General features: G+C 40.4%; 1 protein-coding gene across 1 annotated transcript in view; it reads right to left on the reverse strand.

Annotated features, from left to right (window-relative positions):
• The window catches only part of LOC132078076 (musculoskeletal embryonic nuclear protein 1), a 40,798-nt gene that overhangs the window by 12,467 nt on the left and 2,920 nt on the right, over window positions 1–25,411 (reverse strand). The window contains exons 2-5 of the mRNA XM_059479981.1: window positions 10,782–10,830; window positions 8,882–8,977; window positions 6,671–6,792; window positions 256–368 (exon numbers count right to left, since the gene is read on the reverse strand). Of these exons, the coding sequence (XP_059335964.1) occupies window positions 256–368; window positions 6,671–6,792; window positions 8,882–8,977; window positions 10,782–10,830 (380 nt within the window). The remainder of the gene's footprint in view (window positions 1–255; window positions 369–6,670; window positions 6,793–8,881; window positions 8,978–10,781; window positions 10,831–25,411) is intronic.

The raw sequence follows: 25,411 nt of genomic DNA on the forward strand, positions 1-25,411 counted from the left end.
ATGGAGATAGAATTAAATTTTGGATATTTCAGTTTACAAAAAACCTTCCAAATACAATATGATATTCCTGGTAATGGATAAAGGTCTCATTAGCAGTATCCCAATTAAACTAAAGAACATAACACTACTACAGAGTTAAATGGCAATGAGTGTAGACAATCATGATGCTTGAGCCAAACCAATAAACACAGCTGGAAGTCTTTACAGCTTCCACCTGAAATTCACTTGTCTGCAAAATGCTGTAAAAACACCAACCTCTTTCCACTGAGGTATAAGCAGCACTATGATGATGATGGTTTTCTCAAATGTCATAATCATTATGTACAGAGCACACTGGCCCATCCAAGCACTGCACTGCAGGGGGTCACCTGCAAGAAAGAAGAAAGGTTCAATGTATGCATAAGTTTGATTTACTTCAGAGTAAACATCTTTAAAAAGCAGTATTGGAAGAGACAGCAGGGCAGCTAAATCCTCCAGAAGTGCCTTCTCCAATTCCTTCAGTGCTGCTCCCTCCCCTCCCTCTGTCTCTCCCCAGCTTTCAAAAAGTACCAGAAACTGAATATAACAGGACTTTGTCCCATCCAGCAGTACCTGTGATATGCTCATACTGTTTCACATAATCTGATGAAAGCAAGACAAATAAATTTTCACTGTGTTTCTGCCCATACTGTTAATTTTTGATCCTCTATCATGACATATTAAGTGTCTTAAAGGGGAAAATTTGAGGCAAACATGGCTGGAGAAAACACATTTCCCTTCAGTCTAAGTAGAACTTAAATTTCCCCATTGTCTCTGGGCTACCTTAAAGATATTTTTCATCTCTACAAAGTGAGTTACCATAAGTAACCAATTGAAGGTGCAAGAGCTGCTATAAAAAATTAAGCTGAATAAAAAATTAGGATCATATTGTAGCTCCAATGTGAAAGGGTGCAGCAGGTGCACTCAACAGAGTGAAAACCTGAGTGCATGAAGTTATCTGCCAGGACAGAAAGAAGACCAGAAATATTTGAACAGGAAAACTTAAGCACACAATTAGACTCTTTGAAAGAAGGCAGAGAAAGAAAAAGAAGACAAAAAAGGGGAAAAAAAGAGGATTGGTAAGCCTAATAAGCTTTGCAGGTGAGTCTGAAGCTGCACTTCACCAGAAAACAAAAGCAAGCTCTGGAGAGGGGTGACAGATTTTTAGTCTTTGCAGCAGCCTCTGCAATCTCATCAAAGGCCGCTCCAAACTCTTAGCCTGGGGATGAATAATGTGCAATGGAAAATCAGATGCCTTTATGTGTTTGTAATGCTTAATGGACAGTTGCTGCTTCCTTTTCTGGAGCACTCCTGAAAGGCTTTCAGCATTAATGCTTGGTAATACTCTGAGACTGAGGCTTTGCTGCTGAAATGCTACACAGAGAAACTGAAAATCAGACTGGAGTCCAAAACAACAAAGACTTCCTAAGCAAGTTTTACAGGCTGAGTTTCTGATCAACACTCAACAGTCTGAGAGGAAAGCAATTAAAATGCTCAGGTTTTACAATTAAATATTGCAGTTGCAGCTTCTCTTGTAAAAACCCAAAGAGTTAGAATTTTAAAGGGAAAACATCAGTAAGTCAAAGTCAAGCAACTGTGATTCTTCTGAAGATACAAGGCCTGAATTAGGTTTGAGAATTACATTTTAGCAATTAATTTCTATACTCCCCATTTTTCTTAGTATTCTCTAGTTTTTCTCACTAATTAGCAAATACTAAAAAAATAATCTAGCTTTAGCTATAGCAGTACAATTGAAACGAACAGTTTATTCTAATCTCTTTTCCAATATTTATTTCATTCCTAAAAGCAAAGACAGTGAAAACAATTTTGCATCTTTTGCAACTCTCAGGAGATTTTGTACATGCAAAAACTGTGAAACTCCATATTAAAAGTGCTGTGTACTCTCACCAATGAATGTTTTGTTCCACAATATTTTTGTGGGGAGTGGTGCTGGTTTCTTTGGGGTTTTATTTTGGTACATGACTGAAATTAGAAGTTGTATATATTAAATTCTGCTTGAGGATTTTTTGTGTGCACCTACAAAATTATCTCTCAGCTATAACTACAAGTGGGGACAACAGGGATGCTGCCTACTTTGAATTTAGCAAGTCTTTTGACAGTGTCCCAGCAGTATGCTTGAAGAAAGGTGGGAAGATACAGACTGGGTAGGTGAAGATAAAATTCTGATATGAGGGAAAAGAAGCTTTCACAGTGAGAGTGGTTAAATCTACTGGAGTAGGTTGTTTAGATAAAGGGGTTCTTAAATCCTAAACCATGGAGAAATTAAAAACTGACTGGACCATGCCCTGAACAACCCATTTCAGCTTTGAAGTTAATCCTGCTTTGAGCAAGAGGTTGGATTATATGAAGTTCCTTTCTAACCATTTTTTTTTCTATGGTTTCATAAGCCATGAAATTCAAGTTAATAACATCACCACATCCAGAAGGTGCTCCAAAGAGCACCTTCAGCCATTTGTACATTCAGAGGTTCTGTACACAAACCCAAATTAGAACTTTAATGTTAATGTTGAAGCCATAAAGCTCTAATTTAATTTCTAAAGTCTCTTACAGTCATCTCTTGAATTCTGATTTTATACTTGTCATATATAAAATAGTCCAGCAAATTACTGGAAATCTTGCTAGTGTAAGAAAAACAAATAAAGAATGAAACTGAAAAATTTTGAATTGTCTGCAGTGACAACTGTAGCAGCATTTTTGGAAATTGCCGGGCAATGCCAAATTAGCCTATACTTGTATCTGCCACTGCCATCAGGTGCTTTGTGGAAGTATGTTTAGAAACAGTTCTTGAACCCAATACCTGGTATTCCTCTACCCTGTAACTTCCTTCTGTTCTTCAGATCCTGACATTTTTTTCTTAAGAAAATGCCAACTCACAGCACTACTCCAAAATAAATTTTAAATAGTTTTGAAGGCAGTGCTAGCCACCCCGCCTGGCTATAAGTAAGTTGCTCTGCAAGGGGCAAATAAAGACCTGGAGGAAAAAGATGCATTAAATACAATTTCTGAGCTCTGCCACGGAGAGGCAAAGCCAAGGAAAGAGGCCACAGCCAATTCAGTTGCCAGTGGAGTTTATAATCACCAGGAGGGATTTATCACCTGTCTCCTACTTGCAGCAGCTAAAGTAGCTCAAGACAAGAAGGGAAGGAGAACGCAGGGAACATTCTTTTCAGTATAGATCATGACTGCTTTTCTCCTCTTTACACACTCAAATATATTAACACATTCTGTACTTCTATTAAAATCCAACTGCTGAAGCAATGAATCTGAGAATATAAAACCATAGATATGAAGACAAATCCAATAAAATTAAAAATTCTGATGTAAAAAAGCCCTTGAGGGAGTGTCTTGGCCCTCTGTTCATAAATCAGACTGCAGTGCTGTTTTGCTGTACAAACAGCCACCATTTATAAATGCTGATATTTTGGTATCCATTCCTTCCTTGAGGCATTTATGCTTAAAAACTATCCTCCATATAAAGAAGAGGCTTTTAAAACCAGCAGGACATTGCTATTTTTGTGACAGCTTCAAGTAATGAATCACCAGGGATCAAGTAATAGAGCTAAGAAGGGAAATGAGCTCACAGTGAGAACTAACTTGAGACAAATGATTATTTAGGCTCTAGAAACACAAACATCACTCAGTCACAAGAAGAGACCTGCCTGGGGGTGGAAGGAGGGCTCCTGTTTGTTTTCCCATATTTACAAACAAACTGAAATCACACTGATCTCCAAGCTGAGCACTTGACTCTAGTACTCCAGATAAAATGCTCCAAAATTCTGATACTCTTCAGTGACCCATGGGGTGGAGAAGAGAGGAGATGTGTAGAGAAGAGAAGGCTCCAGGGTGACCTTATTGCAGCATTTCAGTACCTGAGGGGGCTCCAGGAGAGCTGGAGAGGGACTGTGGAAAAGGCTGTGGAGCAAGAGGACAAGGGGGAAAGGCTGCCCAATGCCAGAGGGCAGGAATGGATGCGATATTGGGAATTAGGAATTGTTCCCTGGGAGGCACAGGGTGCCCAGAGAAGCTGTGGCTGCCCCTGGATCCCTGGCAGTGCCCAAGGCCAGGCTGGATGTGGCTTGGGGCCACCTGGGATAGTGGAGGGTGCCCCTATCCATGGCAGGGGGTGGAACAAAATGGCTTTGAGATCTCCTACAAACCACAACACTCTGTGATTCTATGCTACACCTTCCATATTTAATTTCAAAATCCCAAGTTCTAAACACACTTGCAACCCCACAGAACTGCATTTTAGTCCCCTCTTTTACTTTATTTTAAAAATCTTACAAAAAATAACAGTGTTCTTTGGGTCAAACTGAAAAATGTTAAACTGGTGATAGGAGGGTTTTCACTTCAGGAACACCAGGGACACTTAAAACAAGATGACAGCAAATGATCCAATGCAACTTGTCCTTTTGCATGGGATTTCTTACAGAGGGCCAAACCTTACTGCACCTACTTAGTTTTAGCCAGAACTGATAACTTTGCATCTGCTCTCGAATTCTCTTTATACCAGAAGCCTCTCCCACATGATTAATGGAAATGCAGATTTGCAATATGCTTTAAAACAGTCCTGACAATGACTCCAGCTTGATTAAAAACCTAACACACTAAGGGCAGGACAGCACATTAATAAAGATGCAGAAAAGAAAGTTAGTGACTAATTAAATTATCTGATACTAGAGAGAACAACTAACAAAAGAAGGTTATGTAATTTCATAAATCACTTATACACACACAGAGGAGAATACTCAATAAACAGGGTCAGGTGTTTCAGATCTAATTCAAAGTGACAACACTGGAGCAGCCACAGACCATCTCCAAAGCACTACACGAGTTCATCTGTTGATTTTAAGAGCTTAATTACTGCAGTCAGAAATGCCTCATAACTAAAATAGACCTGGCTTCATTTTGAAAGTAAGAAATAGAGAAATTTCAGGGGAGTGAATATACTAACCACATCTCCCCACCCACAGACTGCTTACTGTTGAAAGCACATTAAAATGGGAAAGGACAACAGATTACACACAAAAAATTTCAAAATGTTATTAGGGAGAAATAAAATCTAACATCTGACATGACTACAAATACCTACCTATAACTATAATAGATACACTTTTGTTTTGCTCTAAGAGGAAACTCAAGTTTTATATGGGCTGAAAGCTGCTCAAACATCTTCAAATGGCTTCAAGCCAAACCAACAATCAGAAAATGGGGCTCTGGGCAAGAGGTCTCACCTCTTTCCTTGCCCCTTTGCCTTCCCTGGGCATTGGTGCTTAGCTAATCCCTCAGAGACACAAGTCTGGGACTAATCTGGAGGAACTATTTACTTTTCTTACATCTAGTGAATTTTTGATGGTTTAGCTCTCAATTCCCTGAAGAGTCACATATGCACCAGTCCAAGGAAAAGAGTGGAAATACTGGACTGAGGCACGTGGGATAAAACAGACAAGCAGTGTTGTGGCAGTGCTGATTTAAATAGCTTAAGTGGCCATAAACTGCACCCTAAAAGATACACATTAAATCTCCATAAATCTAACATGCGCTGATGGCATAGGCAGTTATTTCTAAGTTGCTTGTTATCATATCTAAACCTCTGACATTAAAGCAAATAGCAATTAATGTTATTTGATTGCAAACTTCTCAAGCTTTTAAAGTGCTCCAATTTCACAAGGTCTTTACTTATTCTTAGTTCTGTCAGCTGCTTAGGATCATTAAAACCAAAGAAATCTACAAAACCAAATCCTACCAGTAATAATTATAAAACTGCTGTGAAAGCTCCTAATTTGTTAGGCAAACATTTTTAACTTTCTTAAACTTCTTCCTCCCCCAAACCACTGGGGTTGTTGTTTTTCTCTCTGATGAAGAGCCACAGCTCTCTTATAAGGCAACATCTCCTCCCACTCCTGTCTCAAGGAGCTGCAAATGTGATTTCTAGCATATACACAAAAATTTCATTTTCAGCAATCTGAGAATAACAGACTGAACAAAATTAAATGCTGATGTTAAGAATGTGTGAGACTCAACTGCAGCTGCAAATCCACAACTTCTGCACATGAGTGGACTTCTGAGTAATGGAAGATAAACTGCAACTTCACCTGGAAGTGATTTCACAGTCTGTCCTTCACACATTTTTCACCAGAGACACAGACCCTACATGCACAAGCTCCAGTGATCATTACTTGAGGAGCAGCATAGATCATCTTGCATTTCCTTCTCTGAAGGGATGTGGCTGCTCAAAGAGGGCTGGCAGAACTCTTGGTCTGTATCTTCAGACATGTGGTTCAGTGAAAGCTTTACTAGGAAATGACCTTCCAGAAATCATTTCTTTAGAAGTGTTTCAGAGTAAATTTATCATGCTGGTATTTTTTCCATGAGATTAGCCAATGTCATAATTTGTTGAATCACTCCTTAAAAAAGTAAAAATTCAAGCAGTCATTCCAAACTCAGGGAATGCTCAGAGACTTGCTGAGCTTTCTTAGACACAAGGTGAGATATAGAACTTAGAAGAACCCTCATGACAAGTGAAACACTAAAATGACTGTACAACAATTTGAGGATGAGTTAACCACCTGCTGAAATACTCAGAGATTCTACCCTGAGAACCACTTCAGTGCCAGAGCAGAACATTTACCATATTCCCCAAAGCGAAGGGACTCCCACTGCTGCCACTCCACGATGCTGCTGACAGCTCGGATCCCGATGTAGATCAGCAGCATCCCTAAGGTGGCATCCAGCAAGAAGTTGATAAGGTACCTGAAAGGAAAAACAAAAACCCAAGGAGTCAGGGTCTATTTTCTACAGGTTTGGGGTATTTGAACACCATGATTGAGAAAAGATCTGTAAGTATGTTGAGAAGCCTGAGTACTGAGAACAATCATTTACCCACTTCTGTAATTACACTGAGTGCCTATATTTTAAATAGTTTTAGCAGTCTCAATATTTTTTTTCTGTCCTTAAAGATCCCCAAACTTGATAAAAATAGTTATTTTTGAATAACAGTTCACCAAATCTGAGTTTTAATTAACGTTGCATTAGTCAAACATTAAAATCAAGGCTGAGTGCAGAGAACATCGGCAATCCAGTTCTGCACGAGTCCTGCTGAGGCCACAAGAGGCTGCTGTAAGCCCGCAGCAGGACGGCAGCAGCAGCAGCACGAGCAGGGAAATCAGAGGTGCCAGCACCTACTCCACAGCCAGAGAGCGCTCCCGGCCCCAGGGATGCCCAGGATTCCCCACAACACCGAGATTTTCCAGCACACCGGGCTCACCCTGGGATGCATCCCTAACCTGCCCACAGGACCTGCTGTGCTGCTGCCAGGCATGTCTGCACCCACCTTCAAACTTAGGGATATTTTTCCTAAGATAGATTTTGGTTAATGCTGCATGGTATTTTTTCTGCTATCAAGAACCTGCACCCTTGTCTGAGAAATTATTCAGCTCTACACTGTAATTTCAGTTATCCTGAGAACACTGAATAATCTCACTCTCTTACTTGTGTCATGTTACACTCAGATTAAAAGAAGGATTTGAAAATAAAAATATGTAAATGCAGGAGAGACTTGTCTTGCACATGTCTTTATTTTGCCTAACAAAGTGCTTTGCGTTATTTTTTATAAACAAAGTTATTTTAAATTTAAAATACTGTAATACACTATTGTGCCTTAGCTTTAAACACTGACAATTTCTGACATGCTTTTGTTACCTCACTTGAATATATACTTTTGAGTTATAAAAATTGAATGAAAGTAATTTGCATCTGCCAGTTTTTAAACCTTTCAGGAAATTCTTAAAAGCTATAAGCAAGGAAAATCCTACAATGATGCCTGGTATTGTTGAAACTGTCATAACTCAAATTTTACATTTCATGTGCTAAAATAGATGCATTTTGCCTAACAGAATGCTTTGTGGTGGGAAGAGAAAAGCAGTGTTCTTGCACATTTCTACCATGCAGGAGCACAGAAGAAACCAAGGAGGAATAAGGAATAAAAACTGGCTTGTGCAGCAACACAAGCATGTTCCTTGAGCTGCGTCTCTGCTTTGTTTACTCACGAACAACAAGTGAGCAGATGCCATGGAAAGGAACTGGATTGGCTCTAAAAGGCAAATTACTGGGCTTTTAAAAGTAATTTCACAACTTCCACTACCAGCAATGTGTAAGCTACTTTGAGCATGAGCCTTATCAAGAACAAACCCAAACAATTCCCATTTGCTTCAGGAGCTCCTGTAAAGAGCCTGTCGGGGTCTTAGTCATAAAATCTTCAGGTTTAATGCACTACAGAGAAATGCTTATCTATTTAGTCACACTGCTCCAAGCGTGACATTGCAGAATTAATTTCTGTACTAACTGCCTGCCTACCAAGCAAGATTTCCCATTTTTAACAAAATGAAAATAATACTACAACATAGGTTTAAGAAGCAAATACAAACACAAATGATTTTGGCTAAATAACCCTGAAAGCAACCTCACTTTGTATTAAAGCCTTGCTTTACTACAGTGAACACCACTGGATATTCATTTTCTTTGGTCCCAGCACCTTCAGTAAGCAAACCTGAATTGCAATGTGCATCCCAAGTCTCCATTCATTCACTGGAGAGGGACAAGTAGCAAGGCTTTGCCCTTTAGATTTAACATAGCTACACACAGCCCAGACTCCTGCCAGCCATGAACTTAAAGAAAAGAATCCTGACCCTTGATTAACTAAGTTTAAACCACAGGTTTTTAAAGTGACTGATTTTTATCATGAAAACTCTCTTCTCAGCTTTATCTTGCCTTACTAACCACATACACCAACTCAGCCCCAGAACTTCCATAAAGGCCAGTTATTCCAAAATTAAACACTCACAGTGAACAGGGGTCTTCTTCTGTCAGGTCTGATAAATAGACATTTGCAAAGTGGATGAACAACATCCCTATGGCTTGCTTGGAAGTATCTAAAAACCTATGTAAAGTAAAAAGAGTTTTTAAGACACACAAAACTGCTTACAACACAGCCAGACATTGCAAATTTATGTAAATTAAAACTCCATCTCTATTACTATTTTTTTTTCTCCAAATGAGAACCCCAGAATGACAAAAGTATCGCAGTATTTAGTTCTTTTTAAACAATGTTTCATTTTAAATTTTGCCCCTATTTTTTCTAACAATAACTCAAATCACATTAACTTGAAACCTACCACTGTAAACACAAAGTCTGTGGATATCCTCTTGGTATCATGTGCATGATCCAAGAGCTAATCCTGACTAACTCCAGCTAAGTCTTTAATAACCTCCTGGAAACAATGAGTATTCCAGCCCTGATAGGTATTTTGGACCTTTTATGTTTATGCATTTTTAGCAAGCTTCTGGCACAGACAAAAATAAAATCCTCATCATGTGCTTGTAGGCGAACAACTTAACAGTGACTAATGAGTCCTTTATCTGCAGTATTTCATTTAAAAGCCAGCATATTTTTCACCTGGAAGCATGAAGTGGTTTCACTGAATTTTATCTACAGTGCAGAGCTTAGAACACACTGCAAAAGAATTCCAACCTTGACAATATTATCTCCAAAGCAAATGATAAAGTCAGAGAGAAAAGTGTTTGTTTCTCAAGGGGAAAATATAAACCCCCCACTTAGACAGTGATTCAGTAATGACTCCAGCCCTTAGCATTCTTTTTTCATCAACCTTTGCATAAAACCAAAACTTTCAGTGGATGTTTCATTAAATGTAAAACATAAGAATCATAATAAGTATTCTGCAGACAAGAGTGTGTTTGTATTATTCAGAAAAACAACCATTTTGCCTGCTGTTTGTATGTCTAAAAAGATCTAAACACCCCAACAGACCCAAATGACATTTTATGCCTGAATTCATCTACCCTCCCTGATAACTGTCTTGAACTTCAATCTCTTCATTCACTGCATGACACAGAGAGCTGAGTGTTGGAGATGAGGCAGGAAGCCAGTGAGTTACATATCTAATCAGTGCACTCTGCTATAAATAACAATACTTGAGTCCCAGAACAAGATCCTTTGCTTAAAAATTAAGGGCTATCAGTGCACTTGTCAGAATTTCAGGATGAGGTAGACTGTAGTACACAAAGATTTTGTACTTCTTTTTTCAATTAAATAAAGGTCAATGTTAGTTTTGAGAAAGCAGCTTTGTTTGAGGGGAATTTAAACCACTGAAGTCTCAAACAAGTGGAATGGCAGCCTAACACTTACACACCAGTCTCAAAATTGGTAAAGTTTATGCTGGCATTGCTTCAATCCAGGAACTTTTAAAGTGTAGTAAACACAAACACACTTTTTATATCTTGCATTTTTTATAGTTGATGTACTTGTATTTTTTATCATGATGTTCTCTATTTTATACATAGCAGGATACCAAGAAAACATGGAATTTTATTTGAGCCCTGCTGAGATCTCCCTCTATGCTTATGCAAGTTTGTAGATATTCAGATACATCTTAGGGCTACTCTAATTTTCTGTCTTTAGAAAGAAGCACAAATTGAAGCTTTATGCCTAAGTGCACATCTCTACAGATTCCTGGAAGTGTTCAGTCAGAAGTGACTACCCAGGAAACACACAGGAGGTAGCCTGACTCAAGTATTTTGGTAACTTTTTTGGTTCCTCACTGACAGTTACCAATATCTTGTCATTACTTTTCTTTATTTTAATCATCAGACACTAACATCATCCCTTCAATTTCTACAACATGCAAGAAGAAAAGAACTTAATAATAAAGCATGCAGAAACTTACCATATCCTCCAGGGACGTCTTTCATGCTTTGGTTCTCTGAAGCGTTTTACTAGGGAGAAAAAAAATATAATTGAAGACAATCAGCAACTTCCAAAGCAACAAAAATGTAGAAAAGTGAAAGCAAATAGTCTTACAGAAATGTTACAGCCTTCAATGAAATGCATCTTTCACTACTGCACTTCACCATATCAAACTCCAAGGATCCATTTTCAAACAAACTCCCTTCTGCCACCTCTCAGTTCCTAGAGCTCCATTCTCTGACTGCCCATATCCATATCCCTCACATGAAACAATAATCCACATCTGAGCACCATTCCATTGGCCTGAGCTTTACGACTGCCCATCCAGAAAATTTAATTTCCAACAATAAAGCAGGTAGTAGAACGAGCTGTTTCTTTTCATCACTGGAGACCTAAACCCAAATTGGAAAGTATTCTCATAACTTGGGGCAGTTCATAATATCAGAATGCAATCAAGTGAATCAGTAGCAGGACAAATACATTCTCTGACAACATGTTCTCTATTTTGTTGGCAAACTGAATTACAGAAGGAAAGAAGGACAGATTTATCTTTTTTTAGTCTGATAATCCCTTCACAGAAAGGCAGACAATTCTTAACATGCTGGAAGCAAAAAAACCCAGTATTAAAATAATGACAGCTATACACAAAGATAAGAGAGTCGATAAGTTTGTCTATTGCAGTTTATTATAGAAACTGCTTGGGCATCTGACAGAAAGCTCCTCTCATACCCTGCCCATTTATGTCCATGTACTTCCACCCCATCCCTGGTCCTTCTGGAAGGACTCCTGAAGAACAAGTGTGGGAAACAGAGGAACAAGAGCACAAAAGCAGTTGCTGGTGTGCAAACAGTGGCTGGTCCATATATTTGCTCTGTCTGGTCTGAAGTTTGTTCCATCTTTTTAGGAAATTCCATTTCTAACTCCTTCTGGGCAAGAAAACCTTTTTCCTGCTGGGAACACACAGCCAAGGGTCGGAGCTGGGGCAGCCTCACCTCTGTCAGATCTGGCCTCATATCCTAACACAGATTTATTCTTTGTTACAGCTGCAAGATACTAAATTCTTACACATCCCAAAGAAGACAAACACAACAAGCTAATGCAAAACCCTTCCACTAAGAATGAGGTTTACATAACTGTTTTACTTCCATCTGCCCAAATTTCAGTACCACTCATCAGTTTTTTCACCATAAGTTCTTGAAAAACAATTACTTAGGCTCTTACTTCAGAAATGATCTCTCAAAAAATATCCTTGATTCTCCTCCACCCGTTCAAATTGCAGATATTCTGGTTCAAGAGGCACAAACCATTGCAGGTGTAGTCAGGCAAAATATCAACAGGTATTTAAACCTGCTTTTCCAGGTATTAGTGATGAGTTTCAGCTTTACAGAGGATGCTCTGTGTACATCATGCTTGCCCAGCTTACAAGCCTTTAAACCACATTCTGGTTTCTGAACCAATCTTAACTTTTTCACAAGTAAGGTAATTCCCCCCAAGTAACTGTCCTCATGAAACAATTAAATAGATCACCTCCAAGGTGGAGGGGCAGCACTTTCAGGGAACACCAAGCTGCCAACCTGTCACCTCCCTGTCACTGCTTCTGACAGCAGAGAGAAACTGTTTCACCCCCATGAGAAGCTAAAAAGTGACAAGACAAAAAGACTGTACATTTACACCAAAGATAAAGTTGTAATAGCAACATTTACCAGCAGTTTTCCCTGTGAACAGCATGACATAAATACAAAACTTCTGTTAAAAATGAGCAACACTCAGCCAAGTTAACCAGTTTGTTATCTACAAGTCCTCCCCAGTCACACTATGGATTACTTTAATCAGTGGCACTTTTGCGTAACAACAGGAAGCCACAAAGCATCACAAAACAAATGTAAGAAACAGAAGTTTCAACTTACTGTGGAGTTAGTGCAAGATGCTTTTCTGCAGACAAAATGGCAATAAACTGCTATGGTGTGCATGCTTTGGGCAGGGGTGAGTTCCACCCCTGAATTCTGTTATTGCTATGAAGTAGTACCTTGCCACTGGATTCATTAATTTCTTTTAAAAATTCACAAAAATTCATTTTGGAAGAGGATATTCAAAAGCAATTCCATTAACAGCATTTCAAATTTTATCTGTACTGAGAAACAGCCTGGATAAGGTCTGTGCTTCTCTGGCCAGTTCTAGAAACACAACATTTCATTTGAGTTCACATTAAACAGGAGAGCAAGCTTGGAAATCCTCAGCAGATGTCTTTTGGGAATGTACTGACTGGCTGATCACACCACAAAAATGTATGCTCCCAAATTAAATGAGTAAAATCTTGAGGAGGTGCAGCCTGATGAGTATGTACCTGTGCACTTGAAATGAGTAAAATCTTGAGGAGGTGCAGCCTGATGAGTATGTACCTGTGCACTTGAGCAAATCTTGAGGAGGTGCAGCCTGATGAGTATGTACCTGTGCACAGGAGGTTCTGTTAGCCCAGCCCAGCCCAGCTCCTTGCAGCAGTGTCTGAGAGCATCAGGTGTTTCTGACAGATGCAGACATTGCCAGGTACTTCTCAGCATACCCCTGATGCAGAATTTGAGCCTTCCCAGTAACCAAACTGAGCAAAAACCCAACAGGCTGCAGACAACCACACTGGGAAGCTCAGGGTCCTCAGCATGCTCTCTAGTAATGCATTCATTTTAGAACCAAAAGCCAGCACACGCTTCTTACCGAATCTTTACCGGCACTTTCAGCACCTACCAAACGGGGAAGGAGAAAGTAATTTCTCCCCTTGTGCTCCCCCAAAAGCAGCCAGGATTGCTGCTGCCAGCCTCTCTTGGCAGTCTGAGCACAGACTGGGGCTGGCTGTGTGTGTCAGCTGACAGATGGATCTCAATCTGCCGGCCCTGCCTGCGAGGACGCGCCGCTGCTCCATCTGCTCGGAGCGCCGCGCTCGCACCCGCAGCCATCCTCACAGTTCATATTAATTAACTAATAACGGGCACGAGCTCGTGCTGAATCATAAATGAAGAAAGAAGGACTGCTTGTTTACACATTCAATGCCAGAATTTTTCAGGAGAAGGAAATAAAAGCACTTCTGCCAACGAGCATGTGAGCTGCCAGATGGACAGATAATAGATAAGCATAGAAGACACAGTATTGCTAATGCAAAATTCAAGTTCATTGAATTGTCTTCCCACTTCATTGAAATTCTAGGAATAATTAATGCCAAAGTACTGTGGAAAGGTTTCTAACACTTACTTTAATGTGGGACTTTGGCAATCAAAATTTCAGAAGACTCATAGGGAAAAATAATGGCCAAAACAGAGACAAGAAATGAAATAAAACCTCTCCAAGTTGTCAATATGCAAAGCAACACTTGAAATCCAGCCTTTCTTTCCTCAAGAAGTCCCACAGGAACTATTTTGGTGATGTGAAGTAACCTCAGTACAGACTCAAGAACTCTTAGTTTCTGGATGGTTGCTCTTGGAGCAGCACAAACCTGGCTCATCTCACACCTTTGAAATGTTTCTATGTATCATGCACTACTGCATGTCTTAGATGCAGGCTCTGGCAGTTCTCATTAAGAATCTTTATGACCCCAGTAAAGATCAAAGATTTCTCTAGCTCATTAATTTGAAGGAAAAAAAAAAAAAAAGAATCAACATGTTCAATGCCCTCTGCAGCTGCACTATGACAACACTGCTCTTCTGAGGAGAGAGCTGGGAATTTCACCTGTGTTTCCAGTGCTTCTCAAAACTTTTTCAAAGATGGGTCACAAAAAAAGCATGTGCCTGATTCATCTCATACACCTCCTATACATTTCTGCCATCAGACCTCAGCAGAGCAACAGCTGAACTGGCCAAAGAGAAAAGGAGGAAAGGTTGGTGAGGGTCACATTTGCACACCACATCCACATTTCCTCATGTGCATGGGCACTTTCAGCTGGGGCAGGATTGGACCCTTCTCACAAGTGCACAAGCCACAGGAAACAGCCACAAGTTGGAGCCAGAGAAATCCCAGGGTGAAAGAAGTAAAAAATTTCCAATGAGGGCAATTAAATTCTGCAAGTTGCCCAAAGAACATGCAGGAACTGCAGTCTGACAGAGCTTGAAAATTACCCTGGACAATGCGCCAAGCAAGGGGACGTGGGCTGGCCCTGCTCTGAGCAGGACCTGGGAGAGGGTGACATTTGGAGTCCCTTCCAAAACCAATTGGTATTTAAGTCTAGAACTCATTTTCCTGTGATGTGACACTTCAGAAGTTCCAAGATTTGAACCAATTATCAAAGGACTAAAGTATGGCTGACTGAAAATCACACACACACACATATGTGGAGGGACAGAATCTCACACTGAGAAATCTGCTGCAGTGTGAGCTTCCCAAATAACAGGTTTGCAACCAGACAGATCCTCCAAGACAGCCCTCACAGTGCAAGACTGCTGGGATCTGCAGGCTACTTGGTATTGATTCACAGGATTCCACATTCCTGACAAGGATTACAAGTTTCCTGTACAAGTGTTTGCTCACTGTGTGTGGAGTAACACTGAAGTTACACCAAGCAGTAGCACCCCAGCTTGGAATCTGATGCAGATTTTCAGATGACCACTCTCAGAGAATGGCACTATTTCCAGAACATTTGGTTATCAGACCATATGCCTCACAAATCTGAACCTACACTTTGTAACCTTGTAAACAACTTGTAAAGTCAGCTACATACACAGACCAGATTTTTATTTTTTAAATTCTATTTGGGAAGACTTTGAAAAACACTGTTCTGCTTGTTAGTATCAACACTTCTCCCACAACAGTGGAACCATGTCTGTTCTACAAGCATATGCACACTAGTAAGTCCTGAAAATTCACATGACTATGGAATGACAACTACCAAAGAATTTCATATTATTTGTGATCTTTTTTATTAATTTGTACTTACCTCCCTTTACTATTAAAGCAAAGTCTTTAAGAGGCTTGTCTTGCCATTTCACTTTGTCCCTTTCCCACTATTTTCTTGGTAGCAGCACAGTGAGAATAAATAATTACATGAGATTGCATAAAAGATTTCCCCAAAATAGAATTTTTCATTTTAGAATTAACACTGTGCAAGAAACAACATGTCCAATGAGAACAGGCTACAGTGATGCTTTACAAAAGATATATAGGTGTGTAAACCATGCATCACTCCATTGCCAAAAGCTTTTGTGACACTTGTGAGCTCAGCATCTCCCCATACTCAGAGTTAAAAAAAAGGAATTCTGTCTGCATCTGTTTTAAAAGAGGCAATAAATGTGATTGCAAAAAACCACCAAAAGAATCAGTGTTTTTGGTGTGCTGCTCATTTCTCCAGCCCCAAAATGCACTATGCTCTTGGCAACGCAATTTTTGCCCTACTGCAAATTCTTCCTTCTATTCCTAAGTCCCATCAGCTACATGCTCAAATGCAGGACACCTAAGCCTGCTGCTTATTTCCCTGCATAAGAGCCCCAGAATTCTACACAATATTTTTGCTTAAGGATGCAGACTTCTCCACACTTGGGACACCCTTGATACTAAAGCAGAAATTATATTGGATTAGAACTGATTTCCAGTGATATTGCTGCATTAGAGACACACACCAGGAACCATGGTTTCTTCATGATGAAAAAAGTTATGGAATAACTCACTCAAGGGAAAATTTTGTTCTAGTCAGTATTAGACTGACATACTAGGAAGTGCATGAGCCCCTAGCTTTGCTGCCACCAGAAAGGATTTTTCAAACTTCTGTAAGAGAGAAAACAGCATTAGCCATGCAAGAACCCAACCCCTTCCTTAATTCCACTGTGCCCTTGGCCTTAATGGTTCTGTAGTGTAATTAAGAACTGGTCCATTAAAGAAGGTCACCCAGGGAGAAACTTTACAGAAAGCTGGACACAATAAAGTTTAATGACCCAGCCAGTTGGTTATTCAGGGACACGTCACAGCAAAGATGCAGTGCCTGGACAGCCACCAGGTACCTGCAAACCACAGATCTTATCTCAGCCTCTGTTCCACTGCCAGCAGTGACAATAATGTTGTGATAAGGCAGCAAAACCTTTGTGAGCCTGACTGGAACTTTTGTCAGAGCAGAGAACAAGGGGCTCTGTTTTACTGCAAAGTTAAACACAGCAGTGCCAAGCATCCATCAAGCCCAGCTATCTCATGACCTGGGCTCCTTTGTCTCAACACAGATGACATGAGATGACTGAAAACAAGGTGCCAGCACTGGATTTCACATTGTTTATCAAATGGGCAGAAGTGCTTGCTAGATAAATGCTGATGAAATACAGTAATTGAAAGTTGCCTGTGTAAAAGCATTTACTTCCTACCTGCTTCCACAGCCAGTTAAAAACCTGCCTGTAAATTTCGTCCCTTCAAAGGTTTAGTGAGAACTAAAACTTTATAGTCATTCTGCAGGAAATGGCTATCACAAAGTAAAGATCCCCTTCACAGTGCAGGGGAGGAGAGGACAAATCATTATCAGGAAAAGAACCCTAAATACTGCAGTCTGAGCTTTGGAATAAATCAGATGATTCTGCTGCTTCAGGAAAGGCAGCCAAATGCATTACATGAGGCTGGTGAGTTTTTTTTCCCCCTACCATGTATGCACTTTAGGCTTCAAAACTCTTCCCTAAATCCTTAGCTTGTATAGATTGGCTTTGGGAGACACAAATAAATCATATCACCTGCACACAATTCAGCCTACGACAATTTCAGCAAGACTGATCTCGTGCACCCTGGTAGCACATGACTGTGTGGCTCTGACAGATGCATTAACTTGGCTGTCAATAAAGGAAACAAATACATCTTAGCAGAGCCAGCAGCCCAGACACACCACGTCAATAGCCATTGGCATGGGGCTTTTTTCCTTTTTCTTAAAGGTAAAGCTTACTTTTAAAACAACTAAACTGACTTAGCAGAGGGAGAATTGCACACAACTTCTCACTTTTGATTACTAACCTATTTGCTGTCTCCCCAGAGAGAAGAGCACTTTAGAAATCATAAAATACATCTACAACACACCCTGTAAACAGAAGCATCCAGCCCTCAGCTCCCAAAAGCCATGGCAATACTAAAAATAAGGGGATGCAAGTAACTGCTTTAAGAACTCTAAGGTAAACAGCACAAGTAGCTTAGGAAATATTTATCCAAATAATAAAGTTAAAAGCCACGATTCAGTCTTAAGAGACAGGCATTTGTTTTCTTTGCATTTAGCATACACAGCCCTGTTGGGTCAAGGTGTGCTCTGCTTGAAAATCATAATAAATCAGTTTCCCAGCACTTTCAGAGAGAGAGAGGCATTTGCTATTCTGTTTCTTCAACAGGTATGAGATAGTTAAAGCAAAGCAAATCTAAGCTTCCTGTGAAAATGCCTGTGAGATTGGCATTGGAAGGTTGATAGAGATCCCTCCTGCAAACACTTTTATATTCTGAAGCAGGTATCATTAAACAACTGCCAAATGAAAGAGCAAGGTTGCTAGAAACACAGCTGTGCCATTCCTGTCGTGCTATGCAAGCACCCAGTGAAGACTGAAAAATACAGTCTGCTGTGTTCAAGTGGATTTTTTTCTCTGTTAGAAATCAGAACCATTTGGGAAACATGAATTATTTAGTACAAGACAAATAGAATCAATCCATATTAATGTGCACTAAGCAGCAATTTACGATTCACAACACCATTTTCACGTCCAGCATTCACAAGATCACTCAATAATACATGAAGCTTTCTGAACATTATTAGGATGACAACAGGTATCAATGAACTTAAAGTCATTCAAGCTGCTTGTTTTAAATCAGCTCTTGGGAACAGGCAGAACTGCCACAGCACAGCTCCAAACTCAATCACCATTCATTAAATATCAAGCAAGGCAGAAACTGTAACAGCTTTAAAAGCAGAAAGCAAACCTGAAATGTAAGTTCAGATACAAAAAAGATGTAAAAGGAAAACTGTAAAAACTTTGTGAAAAATGGTAACACAGCAAATATGCTAAATCAATGGGGTCAAAGGTAGATGTAAACTGTATGTTCAGAGGCCATTTAAATTCTAAAGAGCTTTGCTTACCAGATTCAGTCTTTCTAGGCTGGAACCACCAGAGCATTGAATTGCAAGACAGACATTTCATACAACACCAATTGTTTTACAAAGAACAAAAGATACACAACCTACTCTCATATATTCTCTTTACACGTGATCAAATACCATGAAAGGAGAGTCAGAGGCCAATTATGCAGACTTCTTTGATATAATGTATCTAACAACTAGGTGTACACTTCATAAATTAAATTTCTGAAATCAGGATGAAATAATGTAATGATTTCCACCTGCAAAAGGCTTCTTACTCCTTAACTACATCAAAACCCAATGCCAGCACTGAAAACGTATTGCCATAAGTAACTCAAGGTTTTAAGATTAGATGGAGGAGGGTGGGACTTCTCCCCAATAATTTTAAAGCTCCTTAGACTATTTCATCTTCTAACCTTACAATTACCTTCCAAAGAAAGCATTTAAGTCCTATGTATATAAAATAATGCAGGCTGTTAGTCACATCACCTGCCTCAAAGCAAGGAAGATGTGCTGAAAGATATTGAATAGCAGCTTCTCAAGTACCAGGAAGGAAGTAAATGCAATTATTCTAAAATGGAATTTAAATTTTAGAGCATAGTATCTTCAGAAATTATGAGAGACAGAGGATATATGCTGCTAGTTGTGAATAGCTGCTTGTAATTTAAAAGTAATTTTTGTTCCACAGAAAAATCCTGCATTTTTGAGAAACAGAAAAAAAAATTATCACAGTGAAACAAGCAAAAGCAAGCAAAGGTTGTTTCTGTAAGTAAAGAACTTTCTCAAGGGACTGCCTAGACTGTCCAAGATTGCTGTGGTGAACCTTACTTGTATTTACTTCCATGGGTTCTTCCCTTTCACAGGGTCAGTGGAGCAATGGAGAAACCTCTCCAACAGCAGCAGCACCCAAATAAACTCCTTGTCACAATTTTCACCTTCGGAGCACTCTGCAGCTCCCAGACCAGCTGCTCCTGAGCTTGGTACTGTCCCATCACCAGGGAAAACAAGGAGCTGTGGCACAGCTCTCCTCTCCTCTCTGGCAAGCCAACATACATTAATCACCAAGAGAAAAGAAATGCTTGGCCTTAGAACCTGGGGTAGCCAAAAATGTGACAGAAGACAAAATGACCAAAACCTTATCAAAACGTATCAAATTACAAACCAAAGTTTGTTTATTATTAAAAAAGTGCAACATTTAGAGGAAAAAACATCACAAAACCCAGAAAAAAACAAGTTTAGTAACTTCCTTGACATGACTTCCCCTGCTGTAGCTTGCACGTCTGTAAAATACCTCACACCTTGAATTATGAATCTGAACTTTGAACAGTGAGCTCTGAGGAATCTGAACTGTAAATCCATTTTAGCTCATTTTCATTCTCAGCCTTCCTTGCACATGACAATATATGTATGAGGTTATGACAACAAATATACATAAAATGTGTGATTCAGGGTAAGTGGCAGAAAAACAGGTCTTCAGTATCATGACCATCACTGTGAACAGGTTTAGTTATCCCTGACTAAACCCTAAAACCTCATGCCCACACCACGCTGCCTGCAAAGGCAGACTCATGCAAGCTCTGAGCTTGTGTTCAGTCTGCCACAGATTTAACAAACTGAGTTTCACAGGGAATAAATTTTGCTGAGATCAAGAAATCTTTGAGAATGCAAAGCATTTCCTACCAGCAGGCATGAGGAAGCAGACCTGATTTTTCACTTCATCAACAAAATCCACACAGATAAGACCTTGTTAAATATCACTTTAAGAATGCAAACTTCATTAACCATGAAATTAATATCACCACAGAATGCAAAACTGCAGCCTGTGTGTCTGTACAAATCAGCTCCTTACAGATTTAATTATAAAACACCAGTCAGGAGACAATCACTATGCACTTTACAGTTAAACACCACTCTAGCTAACAGTCCAGAAGTTCATCCTAATTAAACACAGCTTCAGAGTTCCTAGATAATTTATCATTTTAATAGTTTACAAATGTCAACATAACTTATCCTTTTTCCTAAACATTTCATAATGTGAATGACATGTCTAATTATACTTAGAACAATCTTATTATGGGGCCTACAACTACATCCAGCAATCAGCTGAGTAATAAGAAAATGTAACACTTTGAGTCAGCAAGACAAAGTAGGGCATCAGACCTAATGAAGAGAGACTTAAGAGATTGCAGATTATTTGTCTAAATTGGTGCCTTATTTTCCTTAACTTTTACCACTATGGTATTTCAAGGATAGTTAGTGACACTAAAACATTAATGACCTGACATGATCAGGACATGAGGACCAATAAAGTGCTATTACAATCTATGGCAACTAAGAATTGGACATCTTGAAAGCAGTTTTAATAAAAAAACAGGTTAATTCCTTCACTTAAAAAGGATCAGTTTCCAACCCTATTATTGAAATAGGGAAAGGGAAAGCATGAAACTTGTCAGCAAGATGTGCCTTTTTCTGGAGAGTTTACAACGGACAGAATTTATTCCACATAGATTTTTCATATGTTAAATAGTAATATGATATTAGCATGGCAAAAGAAAGTAATTTACTTTGCTAATTCACCCAGGGTTGGATTTCTTTTTTCTACTGCAGCTCATAGTGCATCTCTCCTATTTGTCTCAAACAGGGCTCGGGATATCACAGAGGCCCTGGAAGGGCTGATGATTTATTTAAAGCAAACAAGCAGCAGCAATGCTCCATGGCTGCAAGCGATACCCCATCATCTGGGGACAGGGAAACACCGGATCATTGTAAGGCACAATTTCCTTGGCCCTGACCAAAGTGACCTCACAGGGCTTTTCCAAGTCCTGCAGCTACAAGCAGACACTTAACCTTCCCAACAACAGCCCTGCGACACCGATCGTCACTAATAGCCGCGGTACGGGCCCGAAGGAGGAAGAGAGTAACACCCACATTTACTTCTAGCGCCATCAGCCCGTGCTTGCTGCCCGGCCCGCGGCCCGGCGGGAGGAGCAGCCCCAGCCCAGCCCCGCGCGCGGCGCCTCAGGGGCAGCGGCCCCGGCTCCGGGCAGGGAGGGGCGGGCGCTGCCCCGGCCCGGAGCTCTCCAGGGTCCTGCCCCGACCCCGCCGCTCCCCGGGGAGCTTCGGGCACCTCCTACTTCTGAAAAATGCTCTCCCGAGCCTCGCCGCCTAGCACAGTGCAACAGCACATCTTGCCAGCGTTCCTTCACCTGCACAGGGATCCAGCCCCGCTGCCGCGGTACCCCAGAGAGCTCCTTCGACTCACTGCAAGCACACACCGCAATGCCAGCTCTGCATTTACCTGGAAAGCCACTGTGGGGACCCAGAACATCGCTCTGACTGTCCAGGACGGCCAGGACCCTGCCAGGGGGCTCAGAAGCCCTGGCATGGAGCCCAAAACACCTGTGGGTTTGATTATGACCCATAGAGCAAATTACCAACCTTATACGAAGATCAGCAGGCCACAACAGTTTAGGTAGAATATTAGTGAAGTTATCACAAGGTGGAAAAGTAGATTTTAGGGTTTGTGGTATGGGGGATCAGGAGGCAAGATGGAAGGAACTGGGCACGTCCAGCCCTTCTCCTTCTTCTTCTTGGCCTCCATCTTCTGCTGTGATGGTGGCACTTACAGATTGGTTTAGAGTAGAAGCTCAGTGTCTAACATAGGTGATGGGTATTGAAAAGTAACTGTAAACATTGTATATGTCCTTTTTAGTATAAAGGCATAACACTGCCCTGGGGGCAGGCAGAGTGCCTGGAACTGTCCTGCTGGATGGACCTCGGCAGGGCAGGAGGAAAATTTTTTTATAGATAAGACACAATAAACAACCCTGAGACTGAGAACTGAAGAGCTCCAATTCATTCCTCAAGCGCCGGGCTGGGAAAAGAGACTTTGAGTAATCTCGGGGTCACAGTGACCCAAAAGGCCCCAAGAAGCCACAAGGAGCCTGCACTTGTGAGACCTCTGGGAGAATGAATAAAGTGTGTTTTGCACTGTGCCTGCAGAGTGCAAGCACAATGCCGTTCGCATTTTCACAATTAGAAAAGCTCCCATTTGTGATTTGACACTTTGGAGACAAGTTTTAAAACCGGACACAAAAAGGACCCTGCTGAGGGGTGCTCAGGAATTCATGTGAACATGAACTGCATCACTCAGAGCAAATACATTCAAGGATGCAGTATTAGCAAGTCAGAATAATATTTAATCTTTTGAAGAAATGCTTTTTATTAATAAAGCTAGCAGGCCACTGCCCAGCATCTCAGGAAATGCCACGCATAATAAGCTAGTTGCTGTTACTCAGAGGTATGTATTCCACTGCTGATGTTACAGGCTATCAAATTTTCATATTTTCTAAGCCTGCTCAAGCAGAAAGAAAATTGCTATAGAAAACAACTAAATCATATGGTTTAGACCTTTTGTATCCATTAGCTTATTTTATGCTTTTTTCTTAAAGGCAACTGGAATTATCTTTAATTCCTTCTCCCCGGAACATTATTCCCATAAAATTACTCCTTCATATTTACCTTCATGTAAATATGAAATAATTCCTCTGAAAAGCACATTTTTGCTAAGGCATTTCAAATTCTACTAAATTACCTACTAAGACAGCTTATTATGTGAGAAAGCATTCTTTCTCCTTGGACAGTTTTCTAAGTTGGAAAACCCTACTGTAAAGTTCGCTGGCATTAAGGATGTAGTTTTTCAGGTATTTCCTTTAAGGTACTGTAAGCAAAGAGAGCACCAAACAATATATACAGAGTATCTTTTATTGGAATGGTTTCTTTTTGTTCATCTGTGACTCAACAGCAAACCCACCTACTGGGTTATTCACTGCACCTGTACCCAATCATCCCACTTGTGTAAACCCTTCTCAGCCTGAGTGCAGACACAAACTCTAGCAAGGCCACAAAAAGGGAACAGACTCCCACACTCTGGTCTCCTTTACAGCATATTTGTATTTTCCTCACATTCAGACACAAACCTTCTACCTACAGAGAACCAACTGACTTCTCTCTTTCAATAATTCATCATACAACTCACATCTGATTTCTCAGCCATTCCTAAGTAGCCCAGAACAAACACTGCCACACTCTGATAAGGTACCAATCTTCTGGCAAACAAGCTTAGCAAATAAACTACTTTAAACAGTTTGTCAGCCAGGGTAAGGGGATGGGCAGTGGCTTCCTCCTCATGCCTTTCCCAGGTTTGGGTAATAAAAATGGAGTTATTTAAACCTCCATCTAACGTCACACATGTATGAGAACACTGTGCTAACATCCCTCTCTTATCATGCACTACCCCTGAAAGCCCAACTACACAATGTTCAGAAGGTGCTTGTAACTACAGACAGAACATGGTATTATACTAAAGTATTTAAAACCTGCTTTGTGGCATCAGGAAATAAACACAAATATTGCACCAAGGAACCTCAAACACCTCAGGAGCAAAGCTGTCATTTTAAATCAAGATCCTGTGAAATAAGATACAAATATGACAGCAGCAAACTTTGAAAAAAATATCTTTGGCTTAGTGACCTGTAGCATAAACATGCATTTCTTCCATCAAGGGAAACTCATTAAGACTTCCTGTTATGAAGTGCCTTGGCTCAAACAAACCAGGGTGAAAAACAAACCCATATGTAAGGCAGGAGGAACAAGAACAAAACCAAGCAATACACTTCAAACCATCAGGCAAACAGGTTTGAGAGTCACTGAGCAGAGTCCAAGAGGGCTGCCAGTCCAAGCAGAATTGCCAAAATGAGGTGGATTTTCATCAGTTAGTTCCCTTGGATAGGGAGTGAGAGCCTGTGGTCAGGAGAGACCCAACAGAAGTTGTCACACCCAACTTCAGTTCAGCTTTTCCTGTACTGGAACCTCTGTAGCATCTGGGTGAAACTGTTTCACACATCTTTAGCCTCACAGCTGAGCAGTAAAATTAATTCACACTAATTAAACACAACAGGTGGCTCTGATAGTATGAAGTAAATTCACTGCTGGTTCAGACATCAGAAAAGGACCTCCCTGCACATGCTTCACATCAAGAACAGCAGGGTACAATCTGGATTCAGAGAGACTAAGGAGTGAATTTGTGTGGCCTTAACTTAAAACAATAAAAACCACATGCAAACTTCAACTCTTTTAAAGGGAGATGGGGAAGCTCCCATATAAACTCGAGATAGATGATCACTAGAAGCACCTTCCACAAGAAAAAGGTTAGGGGTTGGGACAGGTTATATCTGAATCTGGAAAAACCTAGAAGGAAGTCATTCATTTAAATGGCAAGGTGGGGTGAGTGGTGAAACTGATCCTCATGCCCTGCGTGTCAGAACAGGGAGTCAAGGTAAAGGAAACCTAGGAATTAATATCAAATGAACATTTTGTCAGCTCAAAGTGAGAAATTCAGCACTCCTGTCACTTGCTGGTTTGCCCATTCAGCAGTGGGAACACACAGGTAGGCTGCAATGTGCCTGGGCTAAAAGCATTTCCCACCAGCTTCACAAGACAGACACAGCAGGGCAGCTCCCACACTCTCCCTGGCAGAGAGCCACCACATCTTC

Source organism: Ammospiza nelsoni, chromosome 11, assembly GCF_027579445.1.
Source record: "Ammospiza nelsoni isolate bAmmNel1 chromosome 11, bAmmNel1.pri, whole genome shotgun sequence".
In the NCBI taxonomy this organism is placed as follows: domain Eukaryota; kingdom Metazoa; phylum Chordata; class Aves; order Passeriformes; family Passerellidae; genus Ammospiza; species Ammospiza nelsoni.